Raw genomic sequence first — 18,914 nt, forward strand, 5'->3', positions numbered from 1 at the left:
AATTTAGCTATATTGATTGAAGTCTTAGCGCCATCTGATTTTGTATGATTTGTTGTGCCCTTTATCCTTGGGGCCACCTGGACCTTGAGGCCCTGAATGGGTGTCACCTTTGTCCCCATTTACCCCCCCCTCCCCCCATCATCGCTGGGCCTGTGGAGAGCATCACAGTGACTGCTAGATAATGTAGAAAATATTGTAGGGACTACCATATAATGCAGAGAATATTATATAGCATCAGTGATCTCCATATAATACAGGGAACATCTTGGTGACCTCTATATACTACAGAGAGCATTGCAGTAACAGGCAGATAATACAGACATCATCCAATGATGGCCAGATAATACAGAGAGCATTGTAGTGGCCACTATAAAATGCAGAGAGCATTGCTGTTATGACCATAAAAGACAAGACAGCATTGCAGTAAACACAATATAATATAATACGTATAGGGAGCACATCCAGTATACAGTATTATAGAGGTGCTGTGGTGCAGCTGTCATATACTGAAAATGACATGCTCTACAAATTATTACACAAGTGGTACTGTGCAGCAGTCAGTGACATATACTGAGAATTAAATCCACTATACAGGAATATGGGAGCCGGTCTGTAGGTCGACAAGACTTAGGTCGACCACTATTGGTTGACAGTAAGTAGGTCAACATGGTTTCTAGGTCGACAGGGACTCTAGGTTGACATGTACTAAGTCGACACAAGAAGTAGACCTCTCTCTACACATGTTATATCTGCCTCCCCTGCAGTGCACATGGTTTTGCCCAACTGCTAACAAAAATCCTGCTGCGATCAACTCAGAATTACCCCCTATGTGCGCAGCCTAGCATCACGGAGATGCTCCGTAGCAGAATGCACTGCACTTAATTGACCCCTAAAGATGTTCATAATGTTGTACATTTACCCTCTATGTTAGAAACATAGAATTTGACGGCAGATAAGAACCCCTTGGCTCATGTAGTCTCCCCCCCTTTTTTTTTTTTTTTAACCTTTTGGTAACATCAATAGAAAATAAGAATTTACTCACCGGTAATTCTATTTCTCGTAGTCCGTAGTGGATGCTGGGAACTCCATAAGGACCATGGGGAATAGACGGGCTCCGCAGGAGACTGGGCACTCTAAAAGAAAGATTAGGTACTATCTGGTGTGCACTGGCTCCTCCCTCTATGCCCCTCCACCAGACCTCAGTTAAGGAAACTGTGCCCGGAAGATCTGACACAACAAGGAAAGGATTTGGAATCCAGGGTAAGACTCATACCAGCCACACCAATCACACCGTACAGCTTGTGATAACCATACCCAGTTAACAGTATGAACAACAACTGAGCCTCAGTAACAGATGGCTCATAACAATAACCCTTTAGTTAAGCAATAACTATATACATGTATTGCAGAGAGTCCGCACTTGGGACGGGCGCCCAGCATCCACTACGGACTACGAGAAATAGAATTACTGGTGAGTAAATTCTTATTTTCTCTGACGTCCTAGTGGATGCTGGGAACTCCGTAAGGACCATGGGGATTATACCAAAGCTCCCAAACGGGCGGGAGAGTGCGGATGACTCTGCAGCACCGCATGAGCAAACTCAAGGTCCTCCTCAGCCAGGGTATCAAACTTGTAGAACTTAGCAAACTTGTTTGACCCCGACCAAGTAGCAGCTCGGCAAAGCTGTAAAGCCGAGACCCCTCGGGCAGCCGCCCAAGAAGAGCCACCTTCCTTGTGGAATGGGCTTTCACCATTTTGGATGCGGCAATCCAGCCGCAGAGTGAACCAGCTGAATCGTGCTATAGATCCAGCGAACAATAGTCTGCTTCGAAGCAGGAGAGCCAACCTTGTTGGCTGCATACAGAATAAACAGCGAGTCAGACTTTCTGACTCCCGCCTTTCTGGAAACATAAATTTTCAAAGCCCGGACTACGTCCAGCAACTTGGAATCCTCCAAGTCCCTAGTAGCCACAGGCACCACAATAGGCTGGTTCAAATGAAACGATGATACCACCCTAGGAAGAAATTAGGGACGAGTCCTCAATTCTGCCCTGTCCATATGGAAGATCAGATAAGGGTTTTTACATGACAAAACCGCCAATACTGACACACGCCTAGCCGAAGCTAAGGCCAATAGCATGACCACTTTCCACGTGAGATATTTTAGCTCCATGGTCTTAAGTGGCTCAAACCAGTGGGATTTCAGGAAATCCAACACAACGTTAAGATCCCAAGGTGCCACCGGTGGCACAAAAGGAGGCTGAATATGCAGCACCCCCGGAACAACGTCTGAACTTCAGGCAGTGAAGCCAGTTCATCTTTAGAGAAAATGTATAGGGCCGAAATCTTGACCTTTATGGATCCTAATTTTAGGCCCATAGTCACTCCTGACTGTAGGAAGTGCAGGAATCGACCCCGCTGGAATTCCTCTGTAGGGCCTTCCCAGCCTCACAACAAGCAACCTATTTTCGCCATATACAGTGAAAAAGTCTTGCTGTCACGTCTTTCCTAGCCTTTATCAGCATAGGAATAACTGCATCCGGAATGCCTTTTTCCGCTAGGATCCGGCGTTCAACCGCCATGCCGTCAAATGCAGCCGCGGTAAATTTTGGAACAGACAGGGCCCCTGTTGCAACATGTCCTGTCTGAGAGGCAGAAGCCCTGAGTCCTCTGAGAGCATTTCCTGCTGCTCCGGGTACCGAGTCCTTCTTGGCCAATTCGGAGCAAAGAATATTGTTTTCACTCCTCCTTTTATTACAATTCTCAGCCCTTGGGTATGAGAGGAAGAGGAGGGAATACAGAGACCGACTGGAACACCCACGGTGTTACTAGTGCGACCACAGCTATCACCTGAGGGTCCCTTGACCCGGCATAAAACCTTTTTTAGCTTTTTATTGAGGTGGGACGCCATCTAGTCCACCTTAGGCAGTTCCCATCAATTTGCAAACTGCGTGAAGACTTCCTGATGAAGTCCCCACTTTCCCGGGTGGAGGTCGTGCCTGCTGAGGAAGTCTGCTTCCCAGATGTCCACTCCCGGAACGAACACTGCTGACAGTGCGCTTACTTGATTCTCCGCCCAGCGAAGAATTCTGGTGGCTTCTACCTTCGCCACCCTGCTCCTTGTGCCGCCTTGGCGGTTTACATGAACCCCTGCGGTCTGACTGGATCAGAACCGGTTGGTCGCGAAGCAGGATCTCCGCTTGACTTAGGGCGTTGTATATGGCCCTTAGTTCCAGGATATTGATGTGAAGGCAAGTCAGTTGACTTGACCACAGACCTTGGAAATTTCTTCCCTGTGTAACTGCCCCCCACCCTCAGAGGCTTGCATCCGTGGTCACCAGGATCCAGTCCTGAATGCCGAATCTGCGGCTCTCGAGAAGGTGAGCACTCTGCAGCCACCACAGGAGAGACACCCTGGCCCTGGAGGATAGGGTGATTAACCGATGCATCTGAAGAGGTGATCCGGACCACTTGTCCAGTAAGTCCCATTGGAAGGTCCTCGCATGGAACCTGCCTAAGGGGATGGCCTCGTATGATGCCACCATCCTTCCCAGGACTCGAGTGCAGTGATGCACTGACACCTGTTTTGGTTTTAATAGATTCCTGACTAGTGTCATGAGCTCCTGAGCTCTCTCTATCGGGAGATAACCCTTTTCTGGTCTGTGTCTAGGATCGTGCCTAGGAGAGGCAGATGAGCTGTAGGAACCAACTGCGACTTTGGAATATATAGAATCCAGCCGTGTTGCCGTTACACTTCCAGAGAAAGTGATACGCTGTTCAGCAACTGCTCTCTTGATCTCGCTTTTATGAGGAGATCGTCCAAGTACGTGATAATAGTGACACCTTGCTTCCGCAGGAGCACAATCATATCCGCCATTACCATGGGAATATTCTCGGGGCCGTGGAGAGACCAAACGGCAACATCTGAAATTGGTAATGACAATCCCGTACCGCAATTCTGAGGTACGCCTAATAAGGTGGATAAATGGGGACCTGAAGGTATGCATCCCTTATGTCCCGATTCACAATAAAGTCTCCCCCTTTTTAGGCTTGCACTGACCGCTCTTAGCGATTCCATCTTGAACTTGAACTCTCAGGTATATGTTCAGGGATTTTTAATTCAATATGGGTCTGACCGAACCGTCTGGTTTCGGGATTACAACATGGTCTAATAATAACACCCTCTTGTTGAAGGAGGGGACCCTTGACCACCACCTGTTAAAGATATAATTTGTGAATTGCAGTTAACACTGGCTCCCTCTCTTGGAGGGAAGCCCGCAGGGCCGTCGGTGAGGGAGCATCTTCTCACAGTCCAGCTTGTATCCCTGAGACACAATATCTATTGCCCAGGGATCGAACAGGGAGTGAACCCACTTGTGGCTGAACTTACGAAGGCGTGTCCCCACCGGGCCTAGCTCCGCCTGTGGAGCCCCAGCGACATTGGTGGATTTTTGTAGGGGCCGGGGAGGACTTCTGTTCCTGGGAACTAGCTGCCCGGCTCTGACAAGAAAGGACGCCCCTCAGACTTTCTTGTTTCTTTATACGAAAGGCTGCATTTAATAATGTCGTGCTTTCTTATGCTGTGCAGGAATATAAGGCAAACTAGCAGAATTACCAGCTATAGCTGTGGAGACCAGGCCCGAGAACCCTTCTCCACACAATCCTCAGCCTTCCATATGCCTCTTAAGTCGGCATCATCTGTCCAATGCATATTCTACAGGACACGTCAAGCAGAGATCGACATAGCTTTGACTCTAGGACCCAGTATACTCATGTCTCTTTGGGCATGCTTTATAACTATATATCTATTACTTAAGACAGCATCTTTAATATATTTATATTGCATACTAGGGTCTCATCTCTGCTGATAAGGTACCTGTCCACGCTGCCACAGCGCCATAAACTCATGCCGACACAATCGCCGGTCTGGGTAGTATACTAGAATGTGCACGCTATCTACAGGATCCCTGAGAATAGCAAGTGCTACCGTCTGTGCAAACAGGACACCCCAGGGGAAGATTCTCAACATATCCTGGCCCTAGTGGGGAAAGGATACAGCCTGAGAATTCTCTTGTGGGAAGCTGCCGTCTCTTGTCTGGAGATTCCCGCTCTTTTTCCTCATGAGAGGAGGGAAATTTACCTCAGCATTCTTCCCCTTAAACATGTGTACTCTCGTGTCAGGGACAGATGAGTCATCAGTGATATGCAAATCATCTTTTATTTCAATAATCATATATTGAATACCTTCTAGCCATCTTGGCTGTAACTTTGCATTATCTTAGTCGACAGTGGAGTTAAACTCCATGTCGACGATACCAGTGTTTGTTATTATGGATAGTGAGCATTGAGAGACTCTGAAAGTCTCTGTGACATAGGGACAGACCTAGGTAGATTTCCTGTCTGTTCCCTAACCTTTTGTGCAATAAATTCACCTTAGCACTTACACATATCCAAACAGGTGTCGGCGTTGTCGACGGAGACACCCTCTCACACACATATCCGCTCTATCACCTCCTTAGAGGAGCCTTTTACCTCAGACATGTCGACACACGCGTACCGACACACCACACACACAGGGGATGCTCTATTTGAGGACAGTTCCCCCACAAGGCCCTTTGGAGAGACAGAGAGAGAGTATGCCAGCACACACCCCAGCGCTATATAACCCAGGGATTACACTACAACTCAGTGTTTACCCAGTAGCTGCTGTATATACAAATTTTGCGCCTAAATTTATGTGCCCCCCCCTCTCTTTTCACCCTTTGTGTACCAGGATACTGCCGGGGAGAGCCTGGGGAGCTTCCTTCCAGCGGAGCTGTGAAGAGAAAATGGCGCTGGTGTGCTGAGGAAGAAGGCCCGGCCCCCTCAGCGGCGGGCTTCTGTCCTGTTTCTGACTAAAAATGGCGGGGGTTTTACACATATACAGTCACAGACTGTATTATGTGTATTTATTGCCAAAAGGTATTCTTATTGCTGCCCAGGGCGCCCCCCCCCCCCCCAGCGCCCTGCACCCTACAGTGACCGGAGTGTGTGGTGTGCAGTGGGAGCAATGGCACACAGCTGCAGTGCTGTGCGCTACCTTAATGAAGACCAGAGTCTTCTGCCGCCGATTTTATCTCCTTCTTCTGTCTTCTGGCTCTGCAAGGGGGACGGCGGCGCGGCTCCGGGAACGGACGATCGAGGTCAGGCCCTGTGTTCGAACCCTCTGGAGCTAATGGTGTCCAGTAGCCTAAGAAGCACAAGCTAGCTGCACGCAGGTAGGTTTGCTTCTCTCCCCTCAGTCCCACGTAGCAGTGAGTCTGTTGCCAGCAGATCTCACTGAAAATTAAAAATCTAACAAATACTTTCTTTCTAGCAAGCTCAGGAGAGCCCACTAGGTGCGTCCAGCTCTGGCCGGGCACAGATTCTAACTGAGGTCTGGAGGACGGGCATAGAGGGAGGAGCCAGTGCACACCAGATAGTACCTAATCTTTCTTTTAGAGTGCCCAGTCTCCTGCGGAGCCCGTCTATTCCCCATGGTCCTTACGGAGTTCCCAGCATCCACTAGGACGTCAGAGAAACATAAAATTTGATGGTAGATGAATGTTCTCATCAGCACTTAGTATGCTGCATATAAAATGTCTGTATTTCTACACACACACACACACACACACACACACACACACACACACACACACACACACACACACACACACACCACTTCAATGAATTTAGGGCCTGATTCAGACCTGACCACAGGTATTTGTCGCACGCAGATTCCCAATTAACTATGTATGTGCGGAATGTGCCTTGCAATCTCGCCCGCACTGATTGACAGGCAGCGGCATTGAGGGGGTAGGGACAAGCCTGTATTCCCAGAAATGGGGGCATGTTGCCCCCGTTTTTTGGGAGGGGAGAAGACAGTTGTCTGCATGTTACCACGCAGACTCCCTGGCCTCACAGCCCACGCTTCCATGGGCAAGCTGAGTAAGCTGGAGCTTATTCAGCTGGCCATCTGCGTGGAGGATCCCAGCTTGCGGCATTGGTTGCAGTGCTAGGATCGCAGCAGCATGGAGGAGGCGTCTCTTCTACTGAGATGTCTCCTGCGTGCCCCGCCTTCAGATCTGATGGAAATACAATGCTGCTTGCATGCAGCATTGCATTTCTATCCATCTCTGAATCAGGACCACATATTTTCAGGCCTGCCAGTAGATGGCGCTACATGCTTATTTATGCAATTATACACAGACATGAATATGTGTTGCAGAGCCCAAACCAAGTGACAGGATTGTCCCATACAGTATGTTCATGTACAGGTATCTAGTGGTTCTATACTGTAAGAATAAAGGGGTAGATGTATTATAGCAGCACGCATTGTGCCACTATAACACTTCCTGCCGAAGCAGAAGTTCCCCCCTCCGGCGATGCTCCCCTGAGCGCACAGCACTTAGTGCTGATGCGCTGTGTCTCACTGCCCGGTCGGATCTGCAGCGCATGTGCGGGAAACCGCTACTCACACAAGATTCCCATCGCAGTCTGAAACCAGCACCAGCCACAGCCAGGGACAGCTCTGTCCCTGCTGTGGTGTATGGGCATCAACACTATGCAGCTGTCGAAATCATACGCCTAAGCATATTGGCCTGCTATCTTATAGAGAGCAGCGCCAATATGGACAGAGGCGCATAGCGCAGCTATCATACATGAGGGGGAAGCGGTATAGCGCACATAACGTGCGCTGATACTGCTTCCCCCAATATCGACAGTTCTTACATTTACGGAGTTCTGTCCTCCGGTAGCTATTGACCTTGCTGTGCTTATTTGGAGAGCAGCAATGTATGTAAAACTGAAATGATGACGAAACACCATAAAAGAAGAAGACGCAACTGAGCAATAAATACAGTATAGTATGAAAACCAAGTCATTTACAATATGTCCAGTTTTAATGTTCTCACATAAAATAGAAAGTCCAAAACATAATAAAATGGGTGATAAATCATATATACAGAAATCTGTGCTGGGGGAAATGAGAAACTGAACTGTTGAGTGGACTTTTTCCAAGGAATAGAACAATAACTACTTTAAGATACAGAGATTATATAAAGTTTTATATATATATATATATATATATATATATATATATATATATATATATATATATATATCTATCCCAACTGTGCCTCCGTAGGAACTGAAAGCTGCAGATGCATACTTTTAATATTGTAACATATGGAAAACAGGTATATATATATATATATATATATATTCAGAGAGAGGAAACAGTTATTTAAATTAAACCTTATTTGATTATAGACCAAGTGGTCCAATTAATAAGTTCAGATTCTAGGTGTCCGTGTAAATGGAAGGAATTTGGGGCAGGCAGTGATCAAAAGCTGCATTTGGGAAGAAGTCTCCTTCTTGAGCGCAGTTTTTCCTAACATCTTCTGATCCACATTGGACGTCTCCACCGTTATTGTGTAACTCGTACCCTAGGGAAACAATAATGTGGATATTGAAGTTGGATAATATTCAAATGGCATAAAGTAATCAGTCAGTCCTTCCGATTAGCCTTCAACAAAACTTAATACAACAGATACACTAGAAAGATACAATTCATGTATGGGGAATAAAAGAACATTTGCTAAAATACTCATACTACAGTTTCATATATGAATGAGTAGCGCTGAAAGCAGCTTTCAGTGCCAGCGGTGCACTCGCATTTAGCCAATCAGAAGCTGTTCGCTAGCGCTGGCGACATTATTGTGAATTTGCACCTGTCCTGGACTACTGGCAAATATGCATCTGTGTGCAGTCTGCAATATTTTGCAGAGGCACAAATAGGACCCTACGTCAGAATGCCCCGTACCACTCTATACTGCAACTCTGCATATGTGTGCGGGCATGATCTTATGGATGTATATACAGTATGTGTGTGTATAAATAAATGAATAGACAGACAGTAGAGCTACATATAGAGAAACATAGAATTTGACGCAGATCAAGAACCACTAGGCCATCTAGCCTGTCCATGTTTATATATAGCTATCTCTTTCTCTCTCTCTATATATATATATAGATATATAGTATGTAATTTATGAGTAGTTTAAAATGATTTATGAATGGATGTCTAATATTTGTATTTTAATATTTTCATTTTGTTTTACATTAACATTCCTGCCAAAAGTCCCAAATTTGGTATTAATGTACTAATTGTACGGAACAAGTTTGATGAGGGCATGGCTCTTAGAAGAAGAAAGTGTTTATGCCCGTACTGTGTGTGGCGTGGCTGCATTGGAGGCTATGGCCTAATTGGGTGGCATGCTGCAATTGGGAATGACGGCAGGTATGCACTAACATGACATAAATACAAATAACATGGCTGAGGGCAGCAGCAGTAGGTAGGGAGCTGTACCTGTGTCCTGTGTGCTGGGCACTTGGTAGCGGCTTGGAGTAAGCGCCTCCCTGCTCAGACACTGCACCTCTCTATAACACTCCGGGTATTGCACAAAACTGCCCTGAAAGTCTGTAAACACAACAGCAAATAATATTACATGTATATATTAGATGATATTCTACACTCCTGTACACACAGAGAAATGTACAAAAATTAGATTTCATTTTGGGAACAGAACAGTATAATTAGCTCAAGAGGGTGGAGGAGACGGCACATATTTGGGGGGTTTCCTGATGAAGGGGCTTATTCTCAATCAGACATATCTGTGATGGCTTTCCCGTACCCCCATGAGATTGTCCTTTCTTTCATATGGTAATGTGAGAATCCGCCAAAGTGAGCAGACAATCCGTGCGCCTGCTCCTGCCCCGTGCTAAGTGCAATCGATTCACCAGATAAGGACATCCGATCTATGACCATACGCTACAATAGCGCATAGAATCCCGCTGCACTCCCATGACACTCCTTCCTTGTGATCACATGGTCAACATCCAGTTACCACCCATAAATGCGGTTCATCAATACACAGATCATTCCATTCACGGCAGCAATCTTCTCACACGAGTCTATGATTACTATACCACAATCACTCCTATGTACCTTTACACAGGGCCGTAACTATGGGTATGCCAGCTGTGCCACCGTACAGAGCGCAGGCCTCTGTGGATAGCACCGTTGCTGCCCAGAACTCTTTCCTTCTGGCTAGCGGGGGTGCCTAGAACGGCAGCCTGTAGCTAGTATTGCTACGGCAATGCTGCCTGGACCACTCCAGACAGGCACCCTGCAGTCTGCACAGCCACTCAGAGCACCCCCGGGATGCTACGGGCAGTGCTGCACTTCCTGGTGCTGGCAGTCCCGCCTCCCTGCGTGACATCATGACATCATTATTATGATTACAATTTATTTATAAGGCGCCACAAGTGTTTCACAGCGCCGTACATACAACACACATTAGAACAATACAGGGTCTACAGAACATAACATCACAGAAAAGTAAAACAGAGCACAGGTAACAATCAGCAGCACAGTTCTCAGTACACAATACAGCTGAGATGTCAGGAAGTAAAGGAGTAATTGGCATACTACTAGGGGCGGGCAGCCACTGGGAGAGACAAACCGTAACGAGCGAGAGGAGATGCAGATACAGACAGTCACTGAGTGGGAGAGAGCTGTAATTGAGGTGCAAGACAAGAGGGCTGTGAGAACAGGAGGGAAGAGGGCCCTGGTCCAAGGAGCTTACAATCTAGGGGGAATGCACTTAGGGGGGTGGCACAGGGTGCGCCGGAATCTTGTTACGGCACTGCCTTTACATTAATCTTATCTACTGCTACCCTAACAGGATCTGCTTTACAGTATAGATACCAAAATAACCAAATGATCTGTAGTGCATGAAAACATTTAAAAACAAAAACTAAATGAATTCAATTATGTTTTTTTTATTTAAACTGTTTTTATTGAGGCAGCAGACAATCATCACAACAGTACATATCCAAAAGAAAGGGACAAGATCATCGCATATCATATATCAATATTAAACATCTAAAGCATCCAAAGCATAGAAAAAGGTTGTCTGCTTATTTTTAACATCAAAACATGTAAAAGGGGAACATTCTAACAAAACAGCTTAAGAAAACAGGAAGGGAGAGAAAGAGGGAAAAAGAGGAAGAAAGAGAAAGGGAAAATTAAGAAATGTAGAGGAAGGTGAGAGTACCTGCGTAGCAAGGACGAGTCCTTTGGGAGATGAGGAGGAGGTCCGTTTCAAGTAGGGATTAGAAACACGCCAGAAAGACACAGTATACGTAATGGGAGAAGAACTAAGTAGTTATATAAGACCGATACACAGCTGACTCCTTGACGTCATACCAGGGAAACCAAATGGCTGTGAAGTTAATGGTTTTCCCTGATGAGAAGGATATAAGGTCTTCCATATCTAAAAAGTAATCGGGGGCGGTGAGGTGGATCTCCAAAGAGTTGGAATAACCACTTTTGCAGCATTGCTAAGATGTCTCAATAGGGAGCATTTGTAGGAATGCGCGCCCGCGGAGGTATGACTGAGGAGCCAAAATCCCGGGTCCTTTGGGACTACATCCCCTACTATTAATTCGGAACATTTAAATACCTCAGTCCAAAATGGAATTATAAGAGGGCAGTCCCACCATATGTGCACGAAGCTCCCTGGGGCGCTTCTACATCTCCAGCAAAGATTCGAGAGGGAGGGAAACATTTTATTAAGAACAAGAGGAGTCCTATACCACCTATATATGAGTTTATAGAGAGTCTCTAGTGTTGACAAACATAAAGAGCTCGCCTGGGCGTTACTAAATACGGAATCCCAATTGATTTGTGTAGGCAGCCCTGGCAGTTCCCTTTCCCAGGAGTCCACAAAGGTAGGGGGTTGCGGAAACAAGTCTTCCATGATAAGTGCATAAACTTGAGAGATAGTATGTGTAGGAGAACTAGGAGAGACGCACAGTTTTTCGAATACGGTGAGAGCTCTAGTTATATCGGAAAAGTTCTTGGAAAACGTTATGAAATGATGTACCTGCAGGAACTTCCAAAAATCAGAACTATGTATATTCCAATGAGACTGAACATCTGAGAATGAACGCACCCCACCCGAGCTCACCAGCTGACCGACCCTGAAAATTCCGGCTTCCGCCCATGGCGTAAAAGCTGTCCCATAGAACCCTGGAACAAATTCGGGATTATTGAGAAAGGAAGTTAAAGGGGACCATTTGGAGGATATATGGCTCTTAGACCTCAACGTGGCCCATAATTTAAGCGTGGGGGAGACCGTGGGGTGGGTAATCTTCGGAAAGATAGGAAGCCAAGGTACAATTTCAATATAATGTGGGAGACAACCTTCCTCCAGAAGAACCCATTGTTTGCGATCTTTAGCCCTTGACCATTCCAGAATCCTATTCAAATGTACTGCATGATAGTAGCTAGAAATATGTGGTAGTTGTTGCCCACCTTGATGCTTTCTCCTAAATAAAATGTCATGTTTAAATCTAGGTGTTTTGCATCCCCAAACAAATGCGCGAATAAGAGTCTGGACGTCTCGGAACCAAAGTAGGGGGATGTGTATAGGGAGGGTCTGGATAAAGAATAATATCCTAGGGAGGGCATTCATTTTGACAACATTAATCCTGCCAAACCACGATAATCGTAGTTTCCTCCACTTCTGGAAGTCTAAGCGATGCTTCGCCAACAGGGGGATAAAATTCAGGGAGAATAATTTGGACAAGTCGTTGGACAGTAGTACCCCCAAATATTTTAATTTGTGGTCGTGCCAAGTAAAAGGGAAGGAGCGTTTCAAACCCTCTACTACATCAGAAGTAGTTAAGTTCATGGCAACAGATTTGGAGCTCCGAACTTCTCAAATTCTACCATCAGGTTTGGTAATGAGGTGACCGGTTTTGAAATTACAGCGAGTAAGTCGTCGGCATATAAAGCCAATTTGTATTCAGTCCCCTTTATCAGCAAGCCAGAAATGTTCGGATTGGCCCTAATGCTTCGAGCTAATGTTTCCATACAAAGAACAAAAAGCAACGGGGATAGTGGGCAACCTTGTCGTGTGCCTTTGGTAATAAAAAAGGAATCAGAAAGGGAGCCATTAATCCTGATTTTGGCGGACAGGGAAGTATAAAGAGATAGGATTCTACGAAGACAGGTATTGCCGAGCCCTAGATGTTTCAGTATGCCGGACAAATAGTCCCAATCCACCCTGTCAAACGCTTTTTCAGCATCGGTCGACAGCACGATTGAGGGGGACGTAATCTGGCCAGCATAGTGAATCATATTAAGCACTTTGGAGGTGTTATCTCTGGCTTCACGGCCTAGAACAAATCCAGCCTGATCTCCATGAATCAAACCGGGCAATAATAGTTTAAGGCGATTTGCAATCAGTTTGGCAAAAAGTTATATGTCTATGTTCAATAGCGAAACTGGCCGATAGCTAGAGCAAAGACTGGGATCATTGCCTTCCTTAGGTAAAACTGCAATATGGGCTTCGAGAGATCACGGGGAAAAGGGCGAGTGTTCCGATACAGTATTAAAGGCTCTCGTGAGAAGAGGGACCAATTTTTCCTTGAAAGCCTTATAATATGCAATGGTATACCCATCAGGGCCTGGACTCTTGCCGTTGAGAGAAGAGTCAATGACTTTCATTACCTCCTCAGTGGAGAAAGGGGCGTCCAGATCCTCTACCTCTTTTTTGGACAGCGTAGGGAAGTCCTTGGCCTGTAAGTAGTCTGCTATGGCTGTTTGGTGGGACAGCCTATCAGCTCTCCCAGTCGGACCGGAAAGGTTGTACAAGGTGGAATATTAAGCACGAAAGGCCCTAGCAACATGAGGTGTTTCATGTTGGGGCTGACCTTGACTATCCTTAATTGTATGAATGAAAGTGAGTGCACGCTGCTCTCTAAGGGCTTTGGCTAGTAATTTCCCGGGTTTGTTACCCCATTGGTAGTATCTGCTACGGCACTTCCGATATGAAAATTTGACTCTATCAGAGAATAGTTTATTTAGATCGGCCCTGGCAGCCTCAAGATCAGCATAATGTTGTGGGGTTTGGGATTTCTTATGTAAGAGCTCGAGAGATTTTGGGGTATATGCAATTACCGGCGAATCGCTGCAATTTTTCGCCCGTTTTTTAATTCGACACAATTCGACCGTCGAATTCCGGCAAGTGGGTGCCGGAACTCAACATATTCAATAAAAAACGGATTCAACAGTCTCGCTGTCGAAAAACGGCCGATTTGACGGATTTTGATACGATTTTTAAAAAACGGGGAAAAACGGTAAAAATCCCGAAAAGAAATTGCGTGGGGTCCCCCCTCCAAAGCATAACCAGCCTCGGGCTCTTCGAGCCGGTCCTGGTTCTAAAAATCCGGGGGAAAAACTGACAGGGGATCCCCCGTATTTTTAAAACCAGCACCGGGCTCTGCGCCTGGTGCAAAAAAATACGGGGGACAAAAAGAGTAGGGTTCCCCCGTATTTTTTACACCAGCATCGGGCTCCACTAGCTGGACAGATAATGCCACAGCCGGGGGGTCACTTTTATACAGCGCCCTGCGGCCGTGGCATTAAATATCCAACTAGTCACCCCTGGCCGGGGTACCCTGGGGGAGTGGGGACTCCTTCAATCAAGGCCCCCCCCCCCCCCCGGCCACCCAAGGGCCAGGGGTGAAGCCCGAGGCTGTCCCCCCATCCGAGGGCTGCGGATGGGGGGCTGATAGCCTTGAGAAAATTGAAAGAATATTGTTTTTTTCCAGTAGTACTACAAGTCCCAGCAAGCCTCCCCAGCAAGCTGGTACTTGGAGAACCACAAGTACCAGCATGTGGGAGAAAAATGGGCCCGCTGGTACCTGTAGTTCTACTGGGAAAAAAATACCCAAATAAAAACAGGAGACACACAGAAAGGTCCCTTCAGCCAATCAGCGAGCGCAACGTCCTGGCACTCTGCTGATTGGCTATGCGTGTCTGAGCTGTCAGACAGCGCATCGCAAAGTCTCTACATTATATTCAATGGTGGGAACTTTGCGGTCAGCGGTGAGGTCACCCGCGGTTAGCGGCTGACCGCGGGTAACCCCACCGCTGACCGCAAAGTTCCCACCATTGAAACTAATGGAGGGAGCTGTGCGATGCGCTGTCTGCCAGCAGACGCGCATACAGCCAGTCAGGAGAGTGCCACGAAGTAGCGCTTCCTGATTGGCTTAAGAGACCTTTCTGTGACAGCAGTCACGGGGGGGTCTCTGCATTCGGGGAAAGGTGTCCCATGTGTAAACATGGGACCCCTTTCAGTCCGTTTGGTCCGGGTGTTCGTTTTGTTGTTTTGCCAAGTACGAGGATTATTTTAAAAGATCCGGACACTGGATTGAGGTGAGTATAATTTTATTCACAGGTACACCGTGGATTCTACTTGGACAAGTGGACAGAGGTCGGCGTGTGAACATAGGTAAGTATGTGTGTGTCGACATGTGTGAAATAAACTTTTACTCTCACGGTGTGCGTGTCCTGTTTTTATTTGGGTATTTTTTCCCCAGTAGAACTACAGGTACCAGCGGGCCCGTTTTTCTCCCGCATGCTGGTACTTGTGGTTCTCCAAGTATCAGCTTGCGGGAGAGGCTTGCTGGGACTTGTAGTACTACTGGAAAAAAACAATATTCTTTCAATTTTCTCAAGGCTATCAGCCCCCCATCCGCAGCCCTTGGATGGGGGGGACAGCCTCGGGCTTCACTCCTGGCCCTTGGGTGGCTGGGGGGGACCCCTTGATTGAAGGGGTCCCCACTCCCCCAGGGTACCCCGGCCAGGGGTGACTAGTTGGGTATTTAATGCCACGGCCGCAGGGCGCTGTATAAAAGTGACCCCCGGCTGTGGCATTATCTGTCCAGCTAGTGGAGCCCGATGCTGGTGTAAAAAATACGGGGGACCCCTACACTTTTTGTCCCCCGTATTTTTTGCACCAGCACCAGGCGCAGAGCCCAGTGCTGGTTTTAAAAATACGGGGGATCCCCTGTCAGTTTTTCCCCCGGATTTTTAGAACCAGGACCGGCTCGAAGAGCCCGAGGCTGGTTATGCTTAGGAGGGGGGACCCCACGCAATTTTTTTTCTGATTTTTAACATTCCATTTAAAAAAAAAAAAAAAAAAAAAATTTTTCCAAAATATATAAATAATACTTGTGCCTCCAAAATAGACAAACCAAGTACCTAATCCCTTCTAATATAAATCCCTTCTAATATAAATAGATATGCTATTACCAATAAAAAAAACACACAAAAAAACATGTTTTTAAAAATTTTTATTAGATTCCGCCAGCAAAGTGTGGCAGATTGAAAATGACGAATTTACTGTCTAAAAGCACTGTTGTCGAATTTACAAACTTCAATTGAATATACTTTTGTCGAATTTGACAAATGTCGAATTTCAAAAAGTAAAATTTTGAAAGTCCGTTTTTTTGTCGAAAAGTACTGAATTGCATTGTCGAAATTTTTTTTTTGGCGAAAATGTCCCGTTTTTTGACATTTTCGGGAATTCGACCGCAATTGCATATACCCCTATATCTTAGATAATAAATCGTCCCTGAGTTTCTCCCTCTGCCTTTTACGGAAAGAGCCTATCTGGACACAGACCCCTCTAATGACACAATTATGCGTCTCCCAGACCGAGACCTTAGAAATGTCATCTAGGTCATTAGTACAGACATAGGAGTCTAAGGCGTTGTCAATTCGAGACCGACATATCCTGCAAAAAAGTGTAATTAAAACGCCAGGACCATTGGCGGTGTGTGCAGGGTGGAAGGCGTAGTGTGAGGTTAACGGGGGCATGGTCTGACCACACAATTTGTCCTATAGAGGCATCAGAAAGAAGATGTAGGTGTCGATGGCTCAAAAACAAGTAGTCAATTCTGGAGTATGTCTGATGTGGGTGTGAGAAAAAGGAATAATCTACCTCAGAAGGATGTGTCAGTCTCCATGTGTCGATCAGCTGGTGGTCGAGCAAGGTGCGCCCCACCCCCCTATGCTCATACTCTGGCCTGCAAGAAATCTTTTTAGAATTATCACGAAGGGGATCCAGAGTCCAATTTAAGTCGCCTCCCATCACTACCACCCCCTCCTCTAGCAGAGGCTCAGCAATATCCAAAACCGAGGATAAAAAGGAAGGTTGTTTAGCATTGGGAGCATAAACGTTAAAAAAAGAAAAGCGTTGGCCGTGTATATCGCATTTTACCAGCAACCCCCGACCTTCAGCTAGTCTATGGGAAGTAACATTAAGGATAGGCAGGTGGCGAGCCAATAAAACAGCCACACCTAATGTCTTACCGGAAGGATTATTAGACAGGAAAACATGAGGATAGTAGTGACATTGCAGAGACGGCACATGTCCCATCTTAAAATGCGTTTCCTGAATAAAAGCAACGTCAACTCTCTCATCTCTAAGCCATTTAAGGAGTTTAGACCTTTTCTCAGGGACATTCAACCATTTAACATAAAGGGTAGTGACATGTAAATCATTCAACCCCATCGTCACAGCGGATCTAAGAGATTCACAATGGTCATCCCTACAACAGACACTTGAGGGGGGAAAGGAAGAACAGCAAGGAAAGGAAATAGAAAGAGAAGGAAATCAGAGAAAGGAGGAAAAGAAGATGCAGTGTGGAAAGCCACACCGCAAAGTACCGCGATATTTAACAAAGATGATAACAATAGTAGAAAAAGGACAGCTGCAAAAAGGACAGGAGCAGAATCCTGCCGACTCCCAGCCCAGAAAAACAGTGGATGCAGCATAATGGGGGTCCCATGGGGGGCCAAGGACAGCGACCACCCACAATATAGAAGCTAGACAAATATGAAGTATTACCAAGGAGTGTGCATAGGCACAAAGTGAAACGTGTAGGAGAAGGGAAAAGAAAAAGTAATAATAAGAATTATTATAAACAGTAAGCCGTTTAGCAAAGTTTCATGAAAGCTGAACAATCACGTAAATGAGCAACGTCACGGGAATAAAGAACGTAGCTTAAACAAAATCAAAATAACATACCAACAATACCCCATCACTCATCTATGAAACCATTACAACATTGCAAAAACCGATCTCACGAGTGAGCAACACATAGCAACATTTAAGAAAAGAAAAATCAAGTATACAATAACAGTAACAGAGGAATTCACGTCAGCACGGGACGCAACCTCCCCATCATGGAGGCTCAGAAGAACGGGAACCAGCAGAAGTAGTCCCCCGCGTCCGCGGGGAGCGCACTTGTTGCCACGCGTCGTCTGGAGGAATCACAACAGGCAACTCCGTCAGGTGGTGAAAAGTTTCCCAGTCAGGTAGCGGCACCAGAGGTATTCCTAATGTCGTGAAGAAGGCCTGTAAGTCCGAAGGTCTGGAGAGACTCGCAACTTTGCCACTATGAGAAACCTGAAGGGAAAAAGGGAAGCCCCATCTGTATTTCAGTTCAAGTTTCCTAAGGGAATCAGTGAGAGGTTTCAAGGCTCGACGTTGCTGCAAGGTCAACCAGGCGAGATCAGGAAATATCTGAATCTTGTCTCTTTGAAAGTCAATACTATCCATCTGACGGGCCGACCTCATTATTTCCTCTTTTTGGACATAATAGTGGAGCCTGCAAATTACATCGCGTGGCTTGTCGGACAACAAGCCACGAGGACGGAGGGAACGGTGCGCTCTATCAGATATAATGTCTTTGTTGGGATCCAGGTCGATAAGTTCTCCAAATGTTGTAGTTAAAGCATTCGTCAGGTCAGCCTGTGGAACAGTCTCGGGTAGGCCTCGGACCCTGATATTATTTCGCCGGCCACGATTATCCATTTCTTCGATACGTGATTTGAGAAAAGAGATATCCCCATCTGATGAGAAAGCACCTCCCGAAATCCAGTTAGGGCATCCATGCTAGACGACTCATGGCGTTCCAGTATATCTACACGGGCCGCAATTTGAGACATGTCCTGACGAAGCGCTGCCAC

General features: G+C 46.3%; 1 protein-coding gene across 3 annotated transcripts in view; it reads right to left on the reverse strand.

Annotated features, from left to right (window-relative positions):
• Nucleotides 1-7,898: 7,898 nt before the first annotated feature.
• GLIS1 (GLIS family zinc finger 1) overlaps nucleotides 7,899-18,914 on the reverse strand; it is a 406,284-nt gene continuing 395,268 nt past the window's right edge. For all 3 annotated transcript variants that reach the window (XM_063938711.1, XM_063938712.1, XM_063938710.1), the window contains 2 exons: nucleotides 9,390-9,500; nucleotides 7,899-8,466 (listed from right to left, as the gene is read on the reverse strand). In XM_063938711.1, the coding sequence (XP_063794781.1) occupies nucleotides 8,321-8,466; nucleotides 9,390-9,500 (257 nt within the window). In that variant the 3' untranslated portion in view covers nucleotides 7,899-8,320. The remainder of the gene's footprint in view (nucleotides 8,467-9,389; nucleotides 9,501-18,914) is intronic.

This window comes from Pseudophryne corroboree, chromosome 9 (assembly GCF_028390025.1).
Source record: "Pseudophryne corroboree isolate aPseCor3 chromosome 9, aPseCor3.hap2, whole genome shotgun sequence".
NCBI lineage: Eukaryota > Metazoa > Chordata > Amphibia > Anura > Myobatrachidae > Pseudophryne > Pseudophryne corroboree.